This window comes from Euprymna scolopes, chromosome 8 (assembly GCF_053919585.1).
Source record: "Euprymna scolopes isolate OS-2025 chromosome 8, ASM5391958v1, whole genome shotgun sequence".
In the NCBI taxonomy this organism is placed as follows: domain Eukaryota; kingdom Metazoa; phylum Mollusca; class Cephalopoda; order Sepiida; family Sepiolidae; genus Euprymna; species Euprymna scolopes.
Genome location: NC_136489.1, coordinates 87,276,278 through 87,298,133, shown reverse-complemented (window position 1 = coordinate 87,298,133; position 21,856 = coordinate 87,276,278). Strand labels below are relative to the sequence as shown.

Genomic DNA, 21,856 nt, shown 5'->3' with positions numbered 1-21,856 from the left:
GTCTTAGCAAACACTGCAAGGGAAAAACTCACCCTCTTGTTTATCAAGAAGAATTTGAACAAATCAAATACAATTATCCTAAACATGTATACATCTTTACAGACGGCTCAAAACAGGTAGATGCAACAGGCAGCGCAGCTGTATATAAAATAAAGATTAAAAAGAAGCATCTCTTGAAAGAAATCTCAATCTTTAATGCAGAGGTTTGTGCAATAGATTTGGCACTTGATCTCATCTCCAGGGATGACAACACAAAATATGTCATTTTCCCCGACTCGCTATCAGCTATAACAGCAAAAAAAACACAAAAGTCTAACAACCCGTTGTTAGTAAAACTACAGGCTAGAATAAGCGAATTTTTAAAAACAAAAGAAATTGTGCTCTGCTGGATACGTAGCCACATCGGTATCAGAGAAAACGAATTGGTAGACACAGCAGCAAAGGCTTCTCTAAATGAAAATAGAGATGAAAACTTTAAAGTCCCCGATACAGATTTAAAAAAAAATATAAATGAATGTATTAAAAAAACAAGAGCAGATTTATTGGAATGGTTACACTAACAATAAACTATATGCCATTAAACCAACAATTGGTAACTGGGAACAATATTCCAGGAAAAATAGAAAGGAAGAGGTTCTATTAACGAGATTGCGTATAGGTCACACATACCTAACCGAATCATATTTACTTAAAGGAGAAGACCAGCTAATGTGTATTGCGTGTCAGGTTCTGCTGACAACAAAACATTTTCTTACTGAATGCATTGATTTTCTGCCTATAAGACGAAAATATTACAAATACAGCAATATAAAAGAACTTTTTGAAAACATAAATGTCGAATACATAATCGATTACCTTAAAGAAATTGGTATATATACAAAAATATAGATTTTCATGTACATGTGAATAAGCAAGACAATACAAATCGATACGGATTAGTATTTCTAAACTAATCCTTTGCACTTTTAATATACATAAGTATAATTGAATAAAATTTTACTTTCTTATACAAATTAACACAAACGTAACTACACCTAAGTAGCAAATATTTATCATTACAAATTTACACACATAACGCAAATTCATATTAAATTTGTTTTATTGCAAATGTACTTGCATTTTAATACATTTTATGCATTTACTTTTTTTTTATTTTTGTATTAAAATGTTTAAAAATTTAATCAAATCTTAGTGCAAACTATATTTCAACTATAAATATATTTATTCACATAATTTTGTTTATAAATAAAAAATATATTTAAACACTAAACCACGAATCGGCATAAAATAACCCAACAAGGTGGACATGCCATTAAACACAAAAAAAACAAAAACATTCAGCTTGGTGAAGCCAGATAAAAATGAATCTATCTGAGACATATTTTCAGTGATTGTTCTTAATAATGGAAGCAATGATTGGTTGTCACTCAAATATAAAAAAATATATAACATTTTGAATTAAATCATGGATTTAATAAGATTTTGTTAGTTTTGAAATAGTGAAAAAAAGATGGGGGACATACTAACCAAATGTTTCTTGATGCATATTTCTAAATGCTAAAAATGTATTCCTTATTTATATTTTCAGTGTCCAGATTCTGTGTCTAAGAAAGATTTGGAAGCTTATCTCCAGAGGATTGCTTTGTATTGCCATCAGTTGAACATCACAAGCAAAGTGAAAGCTGATGTGCAAAGTGTTAGTGGAGAACTTATTGTATCAGGGGTAAGTGCAAACTGAACACGTTACATTTTTTAAATGCTATTCTTTATAATTCTGTAAAAATATTCAACAGTAGCAAGTCCTAATTATGATACTAAACTGTGTTGAACAGTCTTGGAAAAAGCATTTGCCAGAATCCTATCTTTCCCAACCCTTTGTTTTTTTTTGTCTAACCTTTTTAACTAATCAAGTTTTCTCTATCCCTAACTAGCCTCAGTATAAGACAAAACTTAAAATTTGTTTTAGTTCCATAGATTGTGACTTCATATTTTGTCCGGAACGATTTCCATATAAAAATATAAAAAAAACAACAAACAAAAGGAACAATGCCATAACTGCAACCGTTTTTACAGTTAAATGTTGCCAACTATTTCAGAGATGATCAGTTGTTTCTGTCAACAAAGAAAACTACAGACAATCTGGGTATTTAAGAAGGGTTCTTGTTTACATTGGTAATCTATGAAACCAACGCATTTCAGGTGAAACCATTATTATGTATTTACATATGGCAAAGTTAGTATAAATTTAAAAAAATTATGAAATCTGATCCAATGATATATATGCTAGAAATATTTTAGATAAAAATTCAGCCACAATTATGTTTCCAGATATCTTTTTAAATGAAGGCGGATCCTTAAATTAAGTCAATTTAAGTTGAGTGTTATCTCCTTTATCTGACTTGGTCACGCAACTTCCACATTAAAACATATAATAAAATTCAATAATTCAATAAATTGTATTTTTTACTTGTATTTATTTTTTTACTGGATCAGTTTTTGCAATTTTTTTAGTTTATACTAATATCAATATTAATAAGGGTTTTATCACTCAAGGAGAAACACCTCATTGGACTTTAGCCATCTATCTCTGTCCTGAGCTATCCACTGCTATGTTGGACTCATGTGTTGTATCAGGTTGTCCTTCCATCTTTTTCTTGGTCTTCCCTTTGCCTCTTATGTTCACGAAGTGTCCATTCCATTGTCATGATGAACCTTCCACTATACTATATTATAATATTATACTAATGTTGTACCTGAAATGCAATAATAAGTTAATACCTGAAATGTGTTAGTTTAAAAGATTACGAATGCAAACAAACACTTAAAGAAGCCTCTAGCCACACTATGCTTTCTCAATACATGAATCTAATTCATAAGATAATTTCAAGTAACTATCAGGAATTAAAACAAATTTAAAATTTTACAATTACCTCCCTTTTCATTTTTTTAAAGAATAATTTGGAACTCAATTACAATAATTCCCTATTTTTTTTTTATATTGGAAAAAGGAAGGAATTCAGTTTGAATTATTTAAAAAAAAAAAAAATACTCATTTTCTTTTTTACTGTTTTGTTAATTTAGTTGGACAGTGCCACTTCCCTTATAACGGCTGCCAAGAATTTAATGAACGCTGTTGTCCTGACTGTAAAAGCCTGCTATGTGGCATCAACCAAGGTGAGTTGGACCTTATCACTTGTATCAGTCCATCTGATAAGTTTTGACTGGATTTTAGTTCTCTGAAATTTAATAGTAAATAGGAACGCCTAATCGAACTAAAATTCCAGTGTCTTATTTTGTAATATCATTTTTTTTTAATAGATTTTTTTAAAAGATTTTTTTTAATTTTTTTTAAAGATTTTTTTTTTTTATTTTTTTTTTTAAAGATTTTTTTTTAATAGATTCCTGTGGATGATCAAAAAACTGCAATTCTGAGATTTTCAGCCTAAGTTTTTACCAACTGATCTATTTAAACTTTATTGTAAATAGAGCTTAAAACATTATCTCAACAAAATGATTATATCTTTGTCATGACATCATAGATTTGTTACAATATAATAATGCAAACATAAATAATAATGTTTACTCGTTTATTTACTTTTTATTATCAAATGTATACATTATTCAATTGGAATTCTTTTGAGATGAGTAATTTATATATTTCCTTTATCTTCAACTGTATCTTCAGTAATTACTGCCTTCCATAGTTGTCTCACCATGTTTTGGCCAACTAATCCTCTGGCCAGCTTTGGGTAGGATTGAAACCACTACCTTCAGAGAATGCTAACCTGGAACTGTAAAGATTCAACGTTTCTATCCACTGCGCCACGGGCCCCGAAGCGCAGTGGATAGACAACAACTATGGAAGGCAGTAATTATTGAAGCTTCAGCATTCCTATCCCGTCGCTGTTAACAACCTGATGAAGGCCAGAGGAATAGTTGGTTGAAACGATGTTAAACAACATCTCTAAAAGATGAGGATAATAGTCTGCAAATAAATAAAATTATGAAAAGTGTTGGAAATTATTTTAATAACTCAAAAACAACTTATTTTGTTTCAACTACATATTATATGTAGTTCATTCACAATTATAGAAAAGGAGAGGAGCCTATTTGCATAACATGTTAGGAGCATTACACATCCTATAGTGATGAGCTGTGTGAACTTTGAATAGTCCTGAATGAAGCATTACCAGGAGAATAATCTAAGGGAGATATTTAATAGAATCGACCCTGACAAAATTATTGAATTCCTGAAAGAGATTAAAATATACAACAAAATATAACAAAAATATTCCACAAGAAACACCAAAAAACTAACCAATATCTAACACATTACAATTAATGTTTCAGCATTAAATGACCCAAAATTATTTGATATGCCGTAAAACAAAACAAACAAACAAACAAATAATTATATTGAAAAAAAAAATGCATGAGATGAGGGAGAGTGAAATTTATTTATTAAACTTTAGATAAAATTATTATAAAAAAAAAATATACTACGGGGGATCGTTCCAAAAGTAAGGCCTATTTTTTTTAACTCCAAAACAAATGTTTAAGAGCTAGAAAGACGAAAGTGTTACCATTAAAACGAGCAACCTTTTGTGCTTGAGAATTTATTCTTCTACATAGTTGCCATCCTTCTTAATGCACTTTTATAAAAGTTCCGTGTGCTTTAGTACCACTTTGAAATCGACAAACCTGTCTCCTAACTATACTGACATTAACTGCGTTGGCTTTGTAAACATTCAACGGGTTCCAGTGAATGTTGATTGGTTTAATTTTTATTTTCCATGGAAGAAATTTAATGATTCATCTTTGCTTCTGATGCACATCCATGACACAGGTTGCTTTCTTAATCTCTCATTGTTAATATCTGCAACAGAGAGATGAAACTTTCAGGTCATGAATGCATAAGTTCAATCATAACCATGCGATTTGCAATCCCTTTTGATCCACTTGGACGGAATAAAAAATAGGAGGCATTACTTTGGAACGTCCATCCTATTAGATTCAACATTAAAAACGCCAAGAAGTAAATATGCTATGAAACTGCTAACCTATCATTTTCTTTAAAGATAAAAATATGTCAGCTAAATATTTGTTTTAAATAAAACGTTTTGATTTATTGTAAGTATTTACATATTTTAACAAACCTTTTTTAGCATCAAACTAGCAGGGAAACGCGATTGCTTAGGATTGAATGATGATCAAAGAATGTTTCACACTCCCATATTTTTATTGTCAATGAAATCGTTTACATCGACCATTATCCACATTGTAATCTATAGTGCACTGTAAAGAACCTAGTGTTGATTTTATAACATTATTTTTATATATAATGGCTTGAAATTAAAGTTTAAAATGCAGAAGTCAAGTATCATGGTTTAATTGTGCTCTAAATAGAAACATTCATTTAAAATGTGTCTCTGTCATATCAAAAGACTGACTTGATTTTATATGTTGGGACTTTCTGCTTGTGTGGTAATAAAACTTCTTAAATGCACTTGTGATGTTAGGCTGTATAAGGTGTTAACTTTAGTCATAATTACCTGTTCCTTTTTTCATCAGATTTTTTCGATTATCAATACTTTTCAAAGACATTTCCATACAAAACCTATCCAAGAAAATTGCCAGATACATAAAGTACATTTGTGTGAAATTTCATAAAAATCGTTTAGGAAACAAACTCTCACATACACAAAGTTCCCAATATAATTATGAGCTGAATGTCCTTTAAATAAACCAATGAATGCCACTTAAGCTGAAGAAATTCTATTTATTGACGTTAGATTTTGAAAAAATTCATTTCGAAATGTGTAAAATCTAATTTTTTTTTTTTTTTTTTTTTTTTTGTTATTGGTTGATACCATATCATAATTTCCTTAGATCTTCAAATAAATTTTACCCATCGAAATTTTCTCATTTTTTTTTCTTTATCTCATTTTGAATTTTCTTTTCTTTTCACAGTACAAAACAAATTCAGCAAATGTAAGTACAATTATATATATATATATATACTTTTTCATTCCATGTTTTTATTACTCTTTGTGTACCATTTGTGCATGTGGTTGCCTTTTTTCTTTTCTTTTTTTTTAAGAGAGTAGGTTGTAAATGTTTTTTTTTTCTAATTATAAACTCTGTTAATTTTTTTTTCTCTGTAGTTACTTTTCACTGAACCGATTCATTTTTTTTTCTCAACCTAAATCCTATTGTAATATTTTGACACTATATATCTTATGACATATACAAAACTACGTAAACCAAAAATGGTTTCAATTAATAATTTTCATGTTTATGATTACTGGTTTCATACAATGAGTGATTCCTGAGATGATTTAGATATTTTTAATATTTTGTTTACTGTCTGCACCGGATTGCTGCCGAACACTGAAATCATCTAAGTTTCTAATGAAAAGATTTATTTTTCTGTTTATTTAAAAAAATCTTTTAATTTATATTATTGCTTGTTTAATTCCTGTTATTTTGTTTGTATTTTTATGTATGGTTTACTCAGTGGGTGATAACTAGTTTTTTAGAGTTACTTCCCTTCCATTGGTCAATTGACATGTTTACAAATTAAAAGGGAGATAACCTAAATGTAAAGTTTTGACATTTAATATCAACTGACAATATTATAGTTTTATCGTGTTTTAATGTGGAAAAGTTTTCAAAATCTAGAGTAGGTAACTGAAATGGATCATTTTGACAAAACTGTCTTATCTCCCTTGCTTTCAATTAAAATTCACCATTTCAAAATGCAAAATATCTGACCAATATTGGTGATGTTTTTTTTGTTTTTTGTAAAAGCTACATCTAGCACATCTTCTTCTCTATTATTTGTAATTTTGCAATTTATACTAATTTCGACATTACAGGTAAGTACATAATAGTGTTTTCACGTGAAATGCATTTCACAATCAATTATTCTGCTTTTAAGCATCAACATTTCTTTGGAAATATCACATTTTAAACCCTATCTCATCTGACACAAGACCTATTCAATATACTTATGAATATAGAATCAAATATTTTATGCAAATTTTATTTTTGCGCTTCATTTATGTATTGTATTGCATTTCATTATCCATAGGCTCCTGTGGTTTTGTGGAAGATGAAGGCTCCAGAGAAGAAGCCATTAGTCCGCAGAGAAGATCCCAGTGAGTTGACCGCTAAAGTTCGCAAAGGAGCCCAGAAGAAACGCATCCAGCCTGTGAGGGCACTGAATGAATTCCAAGAATTAAGCATTTAAAATGATTTGTAAACAACACATAATTATTAAAGAACAAATGTACAATTATTAAAAAGAAAAAATTCTATATTCGGCCACATTTAAGAATGGGTAAAATAAGGTTTTTACTTTTTTTTTTGTATTCGGAAAAAAAGACTTGAAATCGACACCGAATTTGTCGAATTGATTCCTATCTAAAGAATCTCGCTACTTCAACCGTTTTGTCCTTCCTTGGAAGACCATCTATCTGTATATTGATTTTTTTTTTTTTTTTTCTATCTCTAAAAATGGTTGTGATTGATAGTTGGTTCACTAAGGCGGGGAAGGGTGAATATTTTCAGAGGGAGAGACAAAAAGGGACGTTCCATTTAGTAGCAAGATAAATTGTCTATAAAAATGTGTTTATATTTTTATTTCTTTTTCTTTTTTTTTCTCCTCTAATGACAAAAGGTGAGACACTTTAATACAAGTCTGATCTGATTTTGTTTTGTTAAGAGGAAATGAGACCAGATATAACATGAAAAAATAAAGTGGAAGCTGTTTATTTGGTATGATGAAAAAAAGCTTATCAATTAGTCATCAGTTATAATAATTCTAAGTTTAAGAAACTAACAAATTTGAATAATATCTGTAGAAAGTACTCTTAATCTTTTCCTGTCTTATACAGCAATATTATTGTCAGTGTTTTTCTCTTAACAAATAGAAAGTTTTATTTTTATATCCTTGTGTATATGTTAGTTGCAAGGGAAGTAATCAGGACGAACTTGCATTAAAATTCACAAAGAAATAACAATAATAAAAAAAACATTTCTGCAAAAATATACAAATAACAATATCCATCTATAATGTGAGTTTGTATGTAAATTATTTGGATAAAATAGGACTTTTAACATATAGTGTAGATGTAAAAATTTATCTTGCCACTTTTCTGTTTGATACTTGTTTACATGAGTAAGACCATTAAATAGACTGTTAATTTATTCCACAGGGCTTAAAATAAGAAATAAAGGTAAAAAGTGGAGAATTTAGATTTAAATGCAAAGTTTGAATCTTTTTTTTCACTTTGTAGTTGGTGAGTAAATAAAATAAAATACAAGATACATATAAATATTTTCTGAAATATAAGCTTCCATTATAAAACTATATTAGGTTTAAAATTACTTGAGATATGAAGAGATAAGTTATGTCTATTTTATGAGTCTAATAAATGTAGATATGTGACTAATAATCATTAGTATGTCTTGACACAAAATCAGTAATAGATTCTATTAAAATCTAAGCTAATTGAGCTAAGTTTTAACAAACAGGTTATAATTTTTTATTTTACATTATCTTTTTCTGTTTTAAATGAATACAAAAGTTTTGCCATATCACTCAGTATAAGAATTGCAAAAACGCTTCAGATTGAATCTGTAACTGAAAAAGCTCAATACTATTCAATACTATATCTATATCTATATCTATATATATATATATATATATATATATATATATATATATATATATATATATATATATAAATATATATTAAAGAAAAGATTTCTTTCTTCGTTGCTGGATGTAATGTTATTCCTTCCACCCGAACAATGCTGAGTTTCCTTACTAGCTTTAAATAATTTTTTTTTTTTTTCAAAAAATTCTATTTTCATAATAAATTTACTAGTGCAAAGTTGTCATATGGTTTAACTGATAAATTTATTATCAAAAAGTTATTGAAAACATAATTATAAAAAGTGGCTTTTATTATTATAATAAATACAAATATATTAAATTAAATTTTTTCTTAATGCTGTTATCCATATATGAAGCATTATCTTTAAGATTTTTGGTTTTTTTTTTTATTTTCTGATTCAAATACAATACCACTGATTCCTTTTAATATAAAATGAATAGAAAAAATACACTTTATTTCATTAATATATGCTGTAGCAGATTTTACTGTAGTTCATGGAGAGAATTTATATAAAAAAAATGCATTTATTTAAAATGTTATTTGTTAATATTACTCGTCTATTCTTCTCTCTCTTTCTGACATATTTAATTACTGAATACATGAATCTGACCTTATCTTTATGCATTGTGGTCTTTAACTTTGTTGTCTCGTTTGGGACAAATTTGAAAAAATATCTGGAATCAGCGATTTATGAAAAGAAACTTTAATAGCAAAGAGCACCATGATTACATGTTTATATCATATATTAGCATATTTCTCATATACCCTGGATTAAAGATGAAAACAAAAATGAAACATAAGGATCAGAAATAACTTTTTTTTTCTTTGTGATATTTAAAACATCTGCGGTTGAAATGACAAATATAAAGATTTTCTTTTTCTTTGATATGAAACATCAGTTATCAAATTTTGTACAATATATTCATTTTATGTTACCAATTCGCATACACGTCACACACACACACACATATATATATATATATATATATATATATATATTTCTTTATATATATATATATATATATATATAAAGAAATGGTCTAAAATCAGAGCTAGATAATTACAAAGAGTATATAAATTTATAGTTATCACTTATAAAGAAGTGTGGAGTATATGAATTTCACACCAGTCGCTCTGAATACTGCAGATAAGTGTAATAGGAGGGATTTACTCCACACACACATATATATATATATACATGCGTGTGTATGTATGGATAGTTTGGCTTACGCAAAGTTATTTTCGGTCATTAAAATCTTTTAAAGACTTTTTATTATTTGACTGATTCAGTGAGGAGCCAAACAACTCATATATATATATATAAGTTCTACTGATAATTATTTTAGTTCCGAGCACTATTGTATTGGGTATATACACCAAATTTATTATATAGTAAGTTATATATATACATATAAAGTGCTCCAAAAATTAATCATCTGTTTTGATAATTTATTTCAAAATATATGGTTAATTATGAGACACCTGTGTATGTATGTATGTGTGTGTGTGTGTGTGTATATACACACACAAACACTAGGGGAGTGTCAAATCAATCATTTGAAGCAATATAAATGAATTGATTAAATCAAATTAGTCTGAAAGATAGTTGCAAGAAGTTCTCCATGACTCAAGGACAGAGCTCATATTAACAAAAATATCTAGTGTCTCGATGAACCCCTCTATATTTATGCTTTCTGAAACTATCCAAATGCACTCTCCTTCTCAATCTTAGTGTGCACATATATAATTAATAACACTAAGTAAATTTTGGAAAAAGAAGCAATACAAGCTGTAAATTTAGTTTACTCACCCGAAGATAAGATCCTTTAAGAAGAAATGCAGGATCTGTATTTCATCTTGAACTGACAATCAGATATTTTAGTTAAGATTTAAGTGTAGTATGTGTTCTGATATTATGCTTCATCTATTTCTATCTTCAGCCAGTGAAGGAGAAAGCATTCTAAATTGAGGCAATTTTTGTCCCAATCCAGAGTGACCCTCAATGGAAGCTCAATTTTTCCCCTATATTAAAAATCATCGTTATGCCAAACTCTGCAATCTGCATATGAAATTTGTATTAAACTAATCGCTGCATGGTGTTTTTTGTAAACTAATTTAAGTTTTGTTTCTTAACTAATCTATTAGTTTACAAGATTCTACCATTTGCAAAAGACAAAACAAAAAAAAATACTACTTGCAAAATCTGAATTTTATGATGAGCTGAACTTTTTTTGTGCTGTTAACTTTTTCAATTTGATCAACTGATTTTTCTGAATGGATGTCTTGTGAGATTTTATCTCATTTGATATGAATATGATGTTGGCCTGATCATATTCTAATAACAAATGAATTATAATAATTTTTGGTGTTATTTCTTTATATATTTATGAATGTCCATTGGTTATGAGGCAAAGAAAAGGATTTTCTTTTCTTTCTTTTTTTTTTTTTTTTTTTTTTTTTTTTTTTTGGTTTTTGGCATATCAATCCTTCATGAGTTCACTTAATACCAAACTGTAAATTTAAATATAAATTTAGGTGATTGTAAAAAAAACTTTTTAAAAATAACTAAAAATGTATGTATTTAATAGTATTAGTTTCTTGTATTTCAAAAAATATTTTGGGACTTCTAGTTCTGTCATTAGTGAAATATAAAAACGTTAAATGAGTAGAAATATTCCAATCAACTATTTACCTTTTCTGCATGGAAAAGACATTTTTACATTTAACGAGAAAACTTACACACTCACCTAAAATTTTATATATATATATATATATATATATATATATATATATATATAGCATTAAGAAAAAAGCTGAAATGTTTAAAATATTTCTTCTCTTAAATAACTTGCTTTTTTTCTATTTATCTGTAATATGTGCATCTGTTTCAATAGAGGTTTTGCAAGCAGAGGGTTGGCTACAATCTTCTACGACAAGAAACTGCCCTGGGCTGGTCATTATGTTGTGCACAAGTCAGGGATTTGTTTTATTTCATATATATATATATATATATATATATATATATATATATATATATATATGAACATACATATTGTTATTCCTTTTTGTATGTTTAATAAGGGCGGTAATTTTATGTAAGGTAAGGGAAATAATTCAGCAACTAACTGATGTATTTGCATTTTTTTTTTTCTAAACAATTTGTAGGTTATTTGAGGAAACAGTTTATAAACGATTTTTTTTTTTTTTACAAAACTTATATTTCTCTATAAGTAGTGTAAATTCTATATGTTTATATTGTTATCCATATGTTTTCAAACAATAAATTGGAGCATTAGTATTGCTTGTAAAGCAGACAACTGTTGATTTTTTTTTTTCATCTGACTTATAAAAGTAGTAAGTGAATTGTGAAGTCATAACAATTAAAAAGAAATATGCCTTAGTTTCCGACGGGGTCGGTACACTTATATTAAAATAAATGCTATCTTATTTCTGAAGCCTCCAATCCTTTTCTTTTCCTCAATCTACCCACATGGATTATTTATGCATATTAAAAGATCCTTGTGTTTCATGCAGAAAAACATTTTTGTTGATACAGTTCAATAATTGGAAATATTTATTAAAAAAAAATCCATTCCAGAGACTGCTGGGAAAAGTCTTGTAAATCAATATTGAGAGAAAAAAAAAGAAGGGAAACTTGAATATAATATATTGAAAGTTATTTCCCCTTTGTTGAAAATTTTGTACTTGTGAAATGTGTGATGCCCAAGTGGTATAACAAACTACTTTACACCAGGACTTAAAAAAAAAAAAAAGGATTGAATTGTGTTGGAATGTTTAAGAATTCTTTTGAAATGATTTTTGGCATAACTGACACAAAAGTCCAAATTAAAACATATGAACATTATAAGCATCTTCAAAAACATTTCATTAAACTCTGAAGAATATATGCATACATTTTGAAAATAATAAATGCTGTGGAAGTGTAAAACAATTATTATAATTCAATATTTCAAATGCTTTAAATAATCAGAGAAAAAGGGGGAAGAAATAAAATGGAAATGAGGTCGTCCATATACAGTGTCACAAAAGAAAAACAGTGCATTTGAAATATTGAATTATAATAATAAAAGAATTATTATAAACAGCATCATCGTTTTATACCTTAAACATCATCCATTATTTTTATTTTCAAAATACATCGCTAGAAGTATACATGAATGCCCAAAAAAAAAACAAAAGCTAAATGGAGGCCATCTAGAACATATGCTGTAGAATGGAGAAAAAAAAGGCCAAAGACCCTTGTGTTTTGATGTGATGTTTTGAATATAATAAACTTGTTATGACCAAAGTTTCATTTCATTCAGACAAAACACTAAGAAATGGGGCCTGATTAGTGTTTGGTCCCGGTTTTTTTTGGGGGGGTCACCCTGTATAATTTAAATGAATTTGGTGGGTAAATACTTGTTCTAAGCAGTTAATTCTTACAGAGAAATCAATTCGTTTTTTTAAATGTAAAATTTTTCACCAACAACAATATTAGCAACATTAGAATATATATTTTAAATTTTGATATATTATTGTTTAAAGTAATTTTATATTTAAAAGAAGTTTTTATTATTTGTAAATTTCCATATAATCTAAATCTCCGGATAATGTTTATCTTCTTTGGGTCTGACTGGATTGCGTTCTGTCGATTGGATGTTTAGAAAAGTTGTTTTTTGCTCTTTTATTCACTCTTGATTCACTCTTGCTACGGAAAAAAGAAATTCAACTTCTTACCTTTTGTTTCTTGTATTCTCAACCGCTGTGATTGTGTGGTATAAATTTTAAATGCATAAAACCCTGTGGATTATACCCAGTTCGTTGTGTTTTATGTTGACACATTTGTTTATGTAATTGAGGCATTCCCTATAACTTTTGTTTTTTATTCACTGTGGCCAGTTGTTCAAAATCTACTTTCCAGTCTGTATAATTGTTAAATCTACTTTTGTCACTGGTTCCAGATATATACATGCTGATAGCGAATAAAACACAATACAGTCGATCTAAAAAATAATATACGGTTTTTATTTCACACCGACAAATCAGCTTCTGATTATAAGCTATTACTGATGTTTGGACATTTTTGAAAGCACATGGGGTTGGTGTGTGTTTCAGTTGAATGTTGGCGATAAAGAAATGTCAGTCTTGCTTTTCTCTGACTGACTGACTGCTTTCTCTTTGTGATGATTTATATAGACATTCTTTTCCTATTAGAATGTTTAATATTTCCTATTGTCTATTGTTTCAATCCTTCGACTGATATCCTCTCACATACTTCTGGGTCAAATTATGCATTCCAATAGACAATGTTGGAAAGTCCTGCATTCCTCATATGGAATCCATCTGCATGTGTGCAACTTATTGAATGTTTCTCTTCCTGGGGTCGCCTGCCAATATCCAATGCTTTGGGGTGTTGTCATGTGGGATACATTAGGTTTCAAAACCCCCATAAAATAAGCAAACTGAAGGAGACTACTTTGTGTCTACATAAATTGACTTTCAATGCACATGTCATATGTAAATAAACTGGTAATAAACCTGAGTTTTGCTTTTTCATCCAAAGTTTTAATATAGGAAATATTTATTTTTCTCGAATCATTCAAACCTAATTGCTCTGCTATATGATACACATTTGAAACCTTTAATATTTATTTTTTTTTTTTTACAACCAACAAAATTTAATTTTAAAAAAGTGTAAATGGCAAAGAGTTTATTATTATAATTATATTGAACCAAAGTTTTAATGGCAAGTAGAGCTTGATTAACAATCTATCCTAAGGTTGACCCTCTTTTTGTTTTCTCGTAATAAATACCATTGTACTTTACTTGGATGTAAATTGGAATGAAATAATTCTCACCTGTGACAGACTCAATCCATTCTGCCTATTGCTGTATTTATAAGCAGTCCATTCTAACACCCGTTGTGTTAATTGTTTCTTTTTTTTTTTTTTTTTTTTAAATTGCTATATTAAAAAAAAACAAAAAAAAAAACTTGCGTCATATATACCATTGTGTAAGCAAAGTTGGAAGATGCCATGCTTGATAATATTGGGTATGATTTAGAATTTTTTAGGTGATCAATCAGTAATTTCTGTCATTTATATTTGAACTTGTGTTCCCACTTATACTTTTATCACTGCCACGTTTTGCTAACTGTACATTTCCCTTTTCAGGAAATCTTGGGAATTTTGAACTAAACTCTATATTTAATAGATGTGTAATCCAACCTATAGATTGAATGTGATATTATGGTGATTGAAATCTTAATTAAATTGAGAATTGATGATAGACATATTCATTGGCACATACTAATAGGAAGTTTAAAAAAGAAATATACATCTACCAAAATCTGGTTTTTGTGTCCATGTATATTTGATAAAGTCTGAATACATCTAAAACCGTTCATGCTTAGAAATTATTTTTTTTTTGATTAATGTCATCTTAGTTAATTTTTTAAAAATTATTCCCCTTATATTTACTTATTTTAAAATGTTGTTACTGTAACAATCTTTCTGACCAGAATATATATATATTGTCAAACAAATTTTAAAAAAAATGTTATAAGAAATCTGCTAGAAGGAAAAAGCCAAAGTGGTTAAGCAAAACGTATTATATGCAATGCTATTTAGGTATAACTTACAAAGTTCAGCTGACATAATGTGATGCATTGGATTAAAAGATATATTTTGAAAACATTTTTCAATTTTGTATTCAAATATAAATATCAATAACAGATTTCATTTGAATAGCAATAGATAATGCAATACTAGATACATACTTTTGTATCTTTAAAAATACACAACTTATTTTTCTGGACATGCATAAAAATGAATGCTTGTTCCTAGTGAAGACGTATAATATTTAAAAAAGCGTGTGCATATATATATATATATATATATATATAATGATAAAAGTAACCTTGCAAATTTAAGTTTGACGCTATTACTTCTGGGCAATATCTTTGTTAGTTTTAAATGATTTTATTTTTAGTTAAAATATCCCTCACTAACCAACAATAAAATTGAGATGACTTTCTAACAAAATGCTGAGAATTTGATTCTAATTTTTATTTCTGAAATTACATCGTTTTGGTTGAGTTTCATGTAAGTACATTGTTGTATTATTTCCATGAAAAGATTTGTCTGTCCAATATTGTCTTGCATTGCTGGAAGACACCTTCATTCCTAAAGCAACAAACAAAAAATGTTCTAGAAAAACAACTAAAAAAAAAAAAAAAAAAAGATCTTGATTGGTTGCTAAACAAATTATTGGCATAGATATTGCAAACAAACAAAAAAAAAAAATCAAAAATGAAATCTAAAAAAAAAAAAAATTATTGAATTCAGAACTTTTTGTTTGAAATTTATTTTTCATTATAAATAAGATTTATTTAATTTTATATTTTGAGTATGATATATCTTTATTTATTGGAATAGTACAAACTAGAAATGCCACCATCCTATAAAAAAAATCCTGTATGTTTCTTAGTGATGAGATGTTTTCATGGATATTTTCACATTAAAGTTTTATTTTTTGTTTTTAAATTTATTTAAAAAATATTTGCAAGATACATAGATTATAAAATTAAGTTTTATATAAAAGAATTTTTGAAAAATTTAATTTTTTGATCTTGCTTTTCTAAGTAAAATTAAGATAAATCTTGTTAATCATGATCAAATTCTGAAGTGTTTACTCTTCCTATATCAAGCCCATGGGTTATCTCTGAAGCTAGAGTTATAAATCAATGTTACTTGCGAACAGTAATAACTAGTTATGTATTTCAGTATTTTTGAGACGAGGTTCGATAATTTGGATTTGAATTATTATCCTCATCTAAGTTACGATATTTACACCGATTTGGGCTAATGTAAAGTTTGATCTTCAAGCATATTTTTATAAACTTGAGAGCCTTTTGGGCTAAGTTAGTAACCTGTACTGAACTTTTCTCATTTCAAGTAGAAATCTTAATTTGTTACTCTTAATTATTAGGTTATCCCAAAAGTTGTAAACACTTGCAAAAATTGAAATTTTATTAAAAAAAAAAGAAAAGTAATCCTCAAAATAAAGACCATCATTTCCCAAGACTTTCTACCATCGATCTGCAAACTTTTGGATCTGATCAAAGTACCATTCAGCTTCTTATCAAAGAGTTCTTGATATGGTTCCTCGACTTTATCAAATGAGTTGAATTAGCAGCTCTTCAGAAAGTGTTGCATTGAGCAAAAAAGGTCGTAATTTTATAGAGCACAGTCAGGACTGTAGATTAGATGTTGCAGAACCTCAACACCGTCCAGCTCTTCAAACTTGTTTTTGGTATTTCTTGTAGTATGTGGCTTGGCATTGTTCTGCATCAAAATACCTTTTGGTTGATCAGAGCCGGGTACTTTTGCTTCAACGTTTTGTAGACACACTCCAGTTGACTACAGTAAAGTTCGGCACTGATGGCACAACCATTCGGAATCAACTCAAAATGCACGATTTTTTCAAAGTTCCACCAAACACATGACTTTCTTGCCAAAATCGATCTTGTCTTGAAACTGACGGTGCCTCTTGCCCTTTTTTGAACTCATTGCTTGTCTCTATTCTGCTGGACAAGTCAAACCCATTTCTTGTCTGATGTCACAATGTGTTTCCAAAAAGGATCATCCAATGGATTGCCGAGTAATTGATGGCAAATTTCAACTGATCTGTTGGTTTCTGCTTTGATGAGTTTGTACGGATTTTGGCATGGCTTTTTGAACAAAATCAAGTTGCATCAAATGTTGGTGAATTGTTGATTTGCCAACTTCAAGCTTAATAGCCAATTTCCAAGTGCTTGATGAAACGTATGCAATTGTTCCTTCACCTTAGGCAACACAAATCTCTTCTGCAGCTTTCCTGGTTGAAATACCTTGCTTCCAGCAGTAATGAATCAAAATTTGCAGCCATATTTTATCAATTGCCATCTGGAATAGAAAGTTGAATGTCACTATAATAATATAAACACAAAAACAAAAATTGAAGAAAAAATTCAATTTTTTTGCAAGTGTTTATATGAACTTTCAGGACAACCTAACACTTATACATCTACTCTTGTCATGGTATTACTTAGGAAGTTATACTCACTCTATGAATCAAATAAAGGGTTTAATTAAAAAGTACGTACGGATTTCAATGTTCGAAAATAAGATTGGAGATTACATCAGTGAAAGTGTTGCGGATATAACAATATAGGAGTCTGAATAAATTTAGTCTTCAACTGTGGAATTTAATTGAAAGCTAAGAAAAGCTGATATTCCATGCAAACAACCATTTTTTTTTTTTTTTTTTTTTTAAGAAAGGTATAGGACATTTTGTGAGCCTACAAATATATGAAACAGTTTCTTTTATCTTTTTTTTCTAATAATGCCAACTTATTTTTTATTGATTTTGTTCCACTGCATTTGGACAATCTCTTCTTTGACAAAGGAGGCCATTATCAGATGGAATGTTGCAGAACCGACATCGTTAATGAAACCTGTTTATTTTATTTTTTTATTTTTACAAATATCAAAAAAAAAATACTAGTTATTTTTTTTTTTTATTTATCATTTACTATACTGCTTTTATTTTCTGTCATTTTACACATTTCATAAATTTATAAGAAATCAGTATGAAATTTGATGAAAAGAACTTGTTAGTATAAGAACCTTATTTTTATTTATTTTCTTTTTTATTAACACGCATTCACACTAATGTATAGTAGATTATTTGTGAATAAACAGAAAATGTTCGATATCCAATTGTAATATCAAATAAAAACCACAAATAAGGCAAAATTCTAAAGTTGTTGCTTCAAAAGTAAATGTTATATTCAATAAGTGGATGTTCAAGGTTTTATTTGTGGTTCTATTTGGTTGATTTATAATTTAAAAAGAATAAAAAGTACCTTTCAGTTTCTGACAGTTGGTTGTCTGCCATTTTGTAATTCTTGATCCAACTTAAGGATTTTGTAACTTTCAAAACTGCCAGTGGAAATTAACAAATAAAAATGTATTGACAACATCCTGGTGACAGAAATTGGCTGCTACTTTTGACTTGTGCTGTATGTGGTATATAGATTTAAAACGTTTTGAAAGTAAATATATTGTATCAAGCAGGAAATCCTGTTTATATTTTGTCCTCTGTTATTTGAATTTGTATATATCTGTTAAACAATGACATTTGTCATCCAAAAACAACTGTTTTGTTATATCATGTCTCCTCAGTGTGGCTAAATATGGTGAGTGTTTTATTAAGCTGAGATTCTAATGCTAACTCCATTATAAATCATCTTGCATTCCATGAAAGTAAGAAATTCTTATACTTTTATATATTCAGCTCTTGCCCAGACCTCACCTCACGATAAGAAAAAAAAGAAAAATTTGTATGGTGTACATACCTATGACTGGAATAAAAAGCTGTACACCAAAATAATCACACAAATTGATAAAGTCTTATTTTTATAAAGAAAATCATTTTGAAGAAAATTTGAATTTCTTCAATGTTTTTTCCCCTAGCCATGTTAGGAAAGACTTTCTGAAATTTTGCAAAAGTTTGAATTAATTGAGTTATCTCTTGTCCTTTCAGACACCATTTTTGATGGCGTGGCGAGATAGTCACACATCTTTTAGCAACAAAGTTTTATTTTCTTATTATCTTCTACGATATTGTCTTTTCGTCACAGATATGTACATCATACAAAGTTTTTTTTTTTTTTTTTTTTTTTTTTTCATGATGGGGAAAGTTCTGGACAAACCCTCTATTCTAATTATGAAGAGTAATCTTTATACTTAGAGGAAACCATTATTCATTTGGTATACAAGACTTTAAGTGCAATATATCTACTTTCAAAATGTTTCACTCTTATGCATATATATACTTAGTTATATTTTAGAAAAAAAGGATTCCAGCGGAGTGCTCTATTAGAAGAAAAAAATTCCAAAAATAAGAGCGTGTTATTTATATTTTTATTTTCAGAAAGTTTAGATGTGATATATTTTTTATTGAATAGCTTTTTTTTTTTTTTTTTTTTTTTTTCAAAAAAGACTATAATCTTAAGGTTTCTATTCATAGTGTACCATTTTCTAGACTACATTGACATTTTTAAATTTAATTTTAATTTTAAATCTGGAGTTAATATTAATTTTAATTTGATTTTAAATTTAATAAATTTGTCCAATCTAGTGGATTAGATTTTTAGAATAAAGTTGAGGAATATAGTTAAAATTTATATAAAATAGTTTTCTTCAGACTATTTAAAAGAAATTTACACATGCCCCATATTAAATATGGCGGTTGAAGGAGAATATAAACATGTTATATAGTACGTCTAGAAGAAGAACAAAGTTAAATAAAAAATAATTACTATGATTCGAATTAGGCTTCAGGCCTTTACAAAGTTATCTCCCTTAGACTAGTTTAGAAATTGAGTTAAGCTAAAACCAATTCTGTTTAAGACCGGAAAAAAGTTAAAATTAATCAATTTAATAATTCATATTTTTTCATAGGTGACGCAATAAATAGTTCACATATTAGAATAATAAATAATAGAAACATTCAAGTATATACAAGTTCTCCTTTTCTTTTTCTTCCTGTTTTTTTTTATTTTGTTTTCTTTAGCATGCAAAATATTAAATGGATAATTAAGAAAATTTTTTAATTTTATCATTTGAACTTAAAGATCGTTTAAAAATGAAGCAAAAAAAAACGAGATTTGCACAAGATCTTGTAATGTATGTATATGTTTCCACTTCTGGTTATAAAACATGAATATTGGCTGAAGAGAGCTTGATATAGGGATCTAAAATGGTTCCCTATTATCAGGTTTGAAACTGATGGTACCGATGATTTATCTAAACTTTTTGAATATAAAAATATATATACTTTTCAATTTCATGTAAATAATTTACATAGTCACAACTAAGACAATGCCAATGTTTCGGTCGATTAATTTGTACTGTCTTTGTTATGACTATATAAGTGGTTTACTTGAACTTAAATAAAAGTTTATCTTGCTCTTTTCATTGAGCACTTAATTAAATCTATTGGTTTTTATCTTTGGATATCTTTAACCTGGAATTATATATCGATAGGTTGTGTAAAATTTGCTTTGTCAGAGGTTAACTACTAACTGATCTAATCATTCCAAATGATATTTAGTTCCATTACTTGTATATTAGTTTTATTATTATTCATGTTTGTGACTTTTCGTTTTTGCTTTCTGTCCTTTTACTCGTAAAGATGTGATTGTTTCCTGTTGAACTTGTCTGTTTTTTTTTTGTTTTTTTTTGTATTATTCAGGATTATTTTCTAAATAAACTTTAATAAAACATTTTTCTATAAAACGATGTCGTTGTTGAAATCATTTCCCTTTTCTTTGTCTTTATTTAAAAATTAATGTATGATGATTGTCTATCTTGGTTATTATAATTAGAATATTTCTTCTGCAACATTTCCTTGGAGTTAGTTTTTTTATTTGTACTCAGTAGCCTTCCAGGAATTTTTTTTTAACACAATCCTTTATTTTTGCTCATTATCAACTGTGTGTTGCTGTCAAATAATCACGCACAACAAAAATAAACAGTTTTACTAAATTACATCCTGTGTTTTCATTGACTTTTTATGAAAATAAGGAGAAAGCAGCAAAGTGGAACAAATTGTCATCAGCTTTTCAAGCGATCTCACAAAAACAGCAGTACTATATTTTCCTCTCATTGCCACATATGCCTCTTTGTAAAATATCTTGTCTTGACTTTTACATATTTGAATGAAGTATAACTTTCACCAAAAATTGACTCTCGGTATTTATCTAGCATGCAAAAAAAAAAAAAACAAGTTTGGAATAAAATCTGGCAAAATTTTAAAGACAAATGGAAAAAAAAAAAAAAACTCATATTCTGAGAAAGCTTAATATTTACTTTACTATTTGAAAGACTACAGAATTTTTTTTACATCTTGGAGAAAAAAAAAAAAAAAAATGAAAACTTAACAGAAGACCAATAAGATTTAAGAAAGAAAGTGTATCAGGTTTATTTTTTATCTGAACAGGAGATTAGCTAAAGCTATTATCATTATCTCTTTCTCGATTTCTGTTCCTCCTTTATGCTCTGTTATAAGTTTCAAATAGGATTTTTATAGTTAAATACTAGCAAGGGAGCACCCGACTTTGC

The 21,856-nt window shown here is 28.1% G+C and overlaps 1 protein-coding gene across 3 annotated transcripts in view; it reads left to right on the top strand.

Moving 5' to 3' along the window:
• Positions 1-7,761, top strand: part of LOC145283625 (catenin alpha-2-like) — a 214,834-nt gene extending 207,073 nt beyond the window's left edge. For all 3 annotated transcript variants that reach the window (XM_080132578.1, XM_080132575.1, XM_080132576.1), the window contains 4 exons: positions 1,589-1,723; positions 3,082-3,174; positions 5,971-5,991; positions 7,094-7,761. In XM_080132578.1, the coding sequence (XP_079988704.1) occupies positions 1,589-1,723; positions 3,082-3,174; positions 5,971-5,991; positions 7,094-7,252 (408 nt within the window). In that variant the 3' untranslated portion in view covers positions 7,253-7,761. The remainder of the gene's footprint in view (positions 1-1,588; positions 1,724-3,081; positions 3,175-5,970; positions 5,992-7,093) is intronic.
• Positions 7,762-21,856: the final 14,095 nt, after the last annotated feature.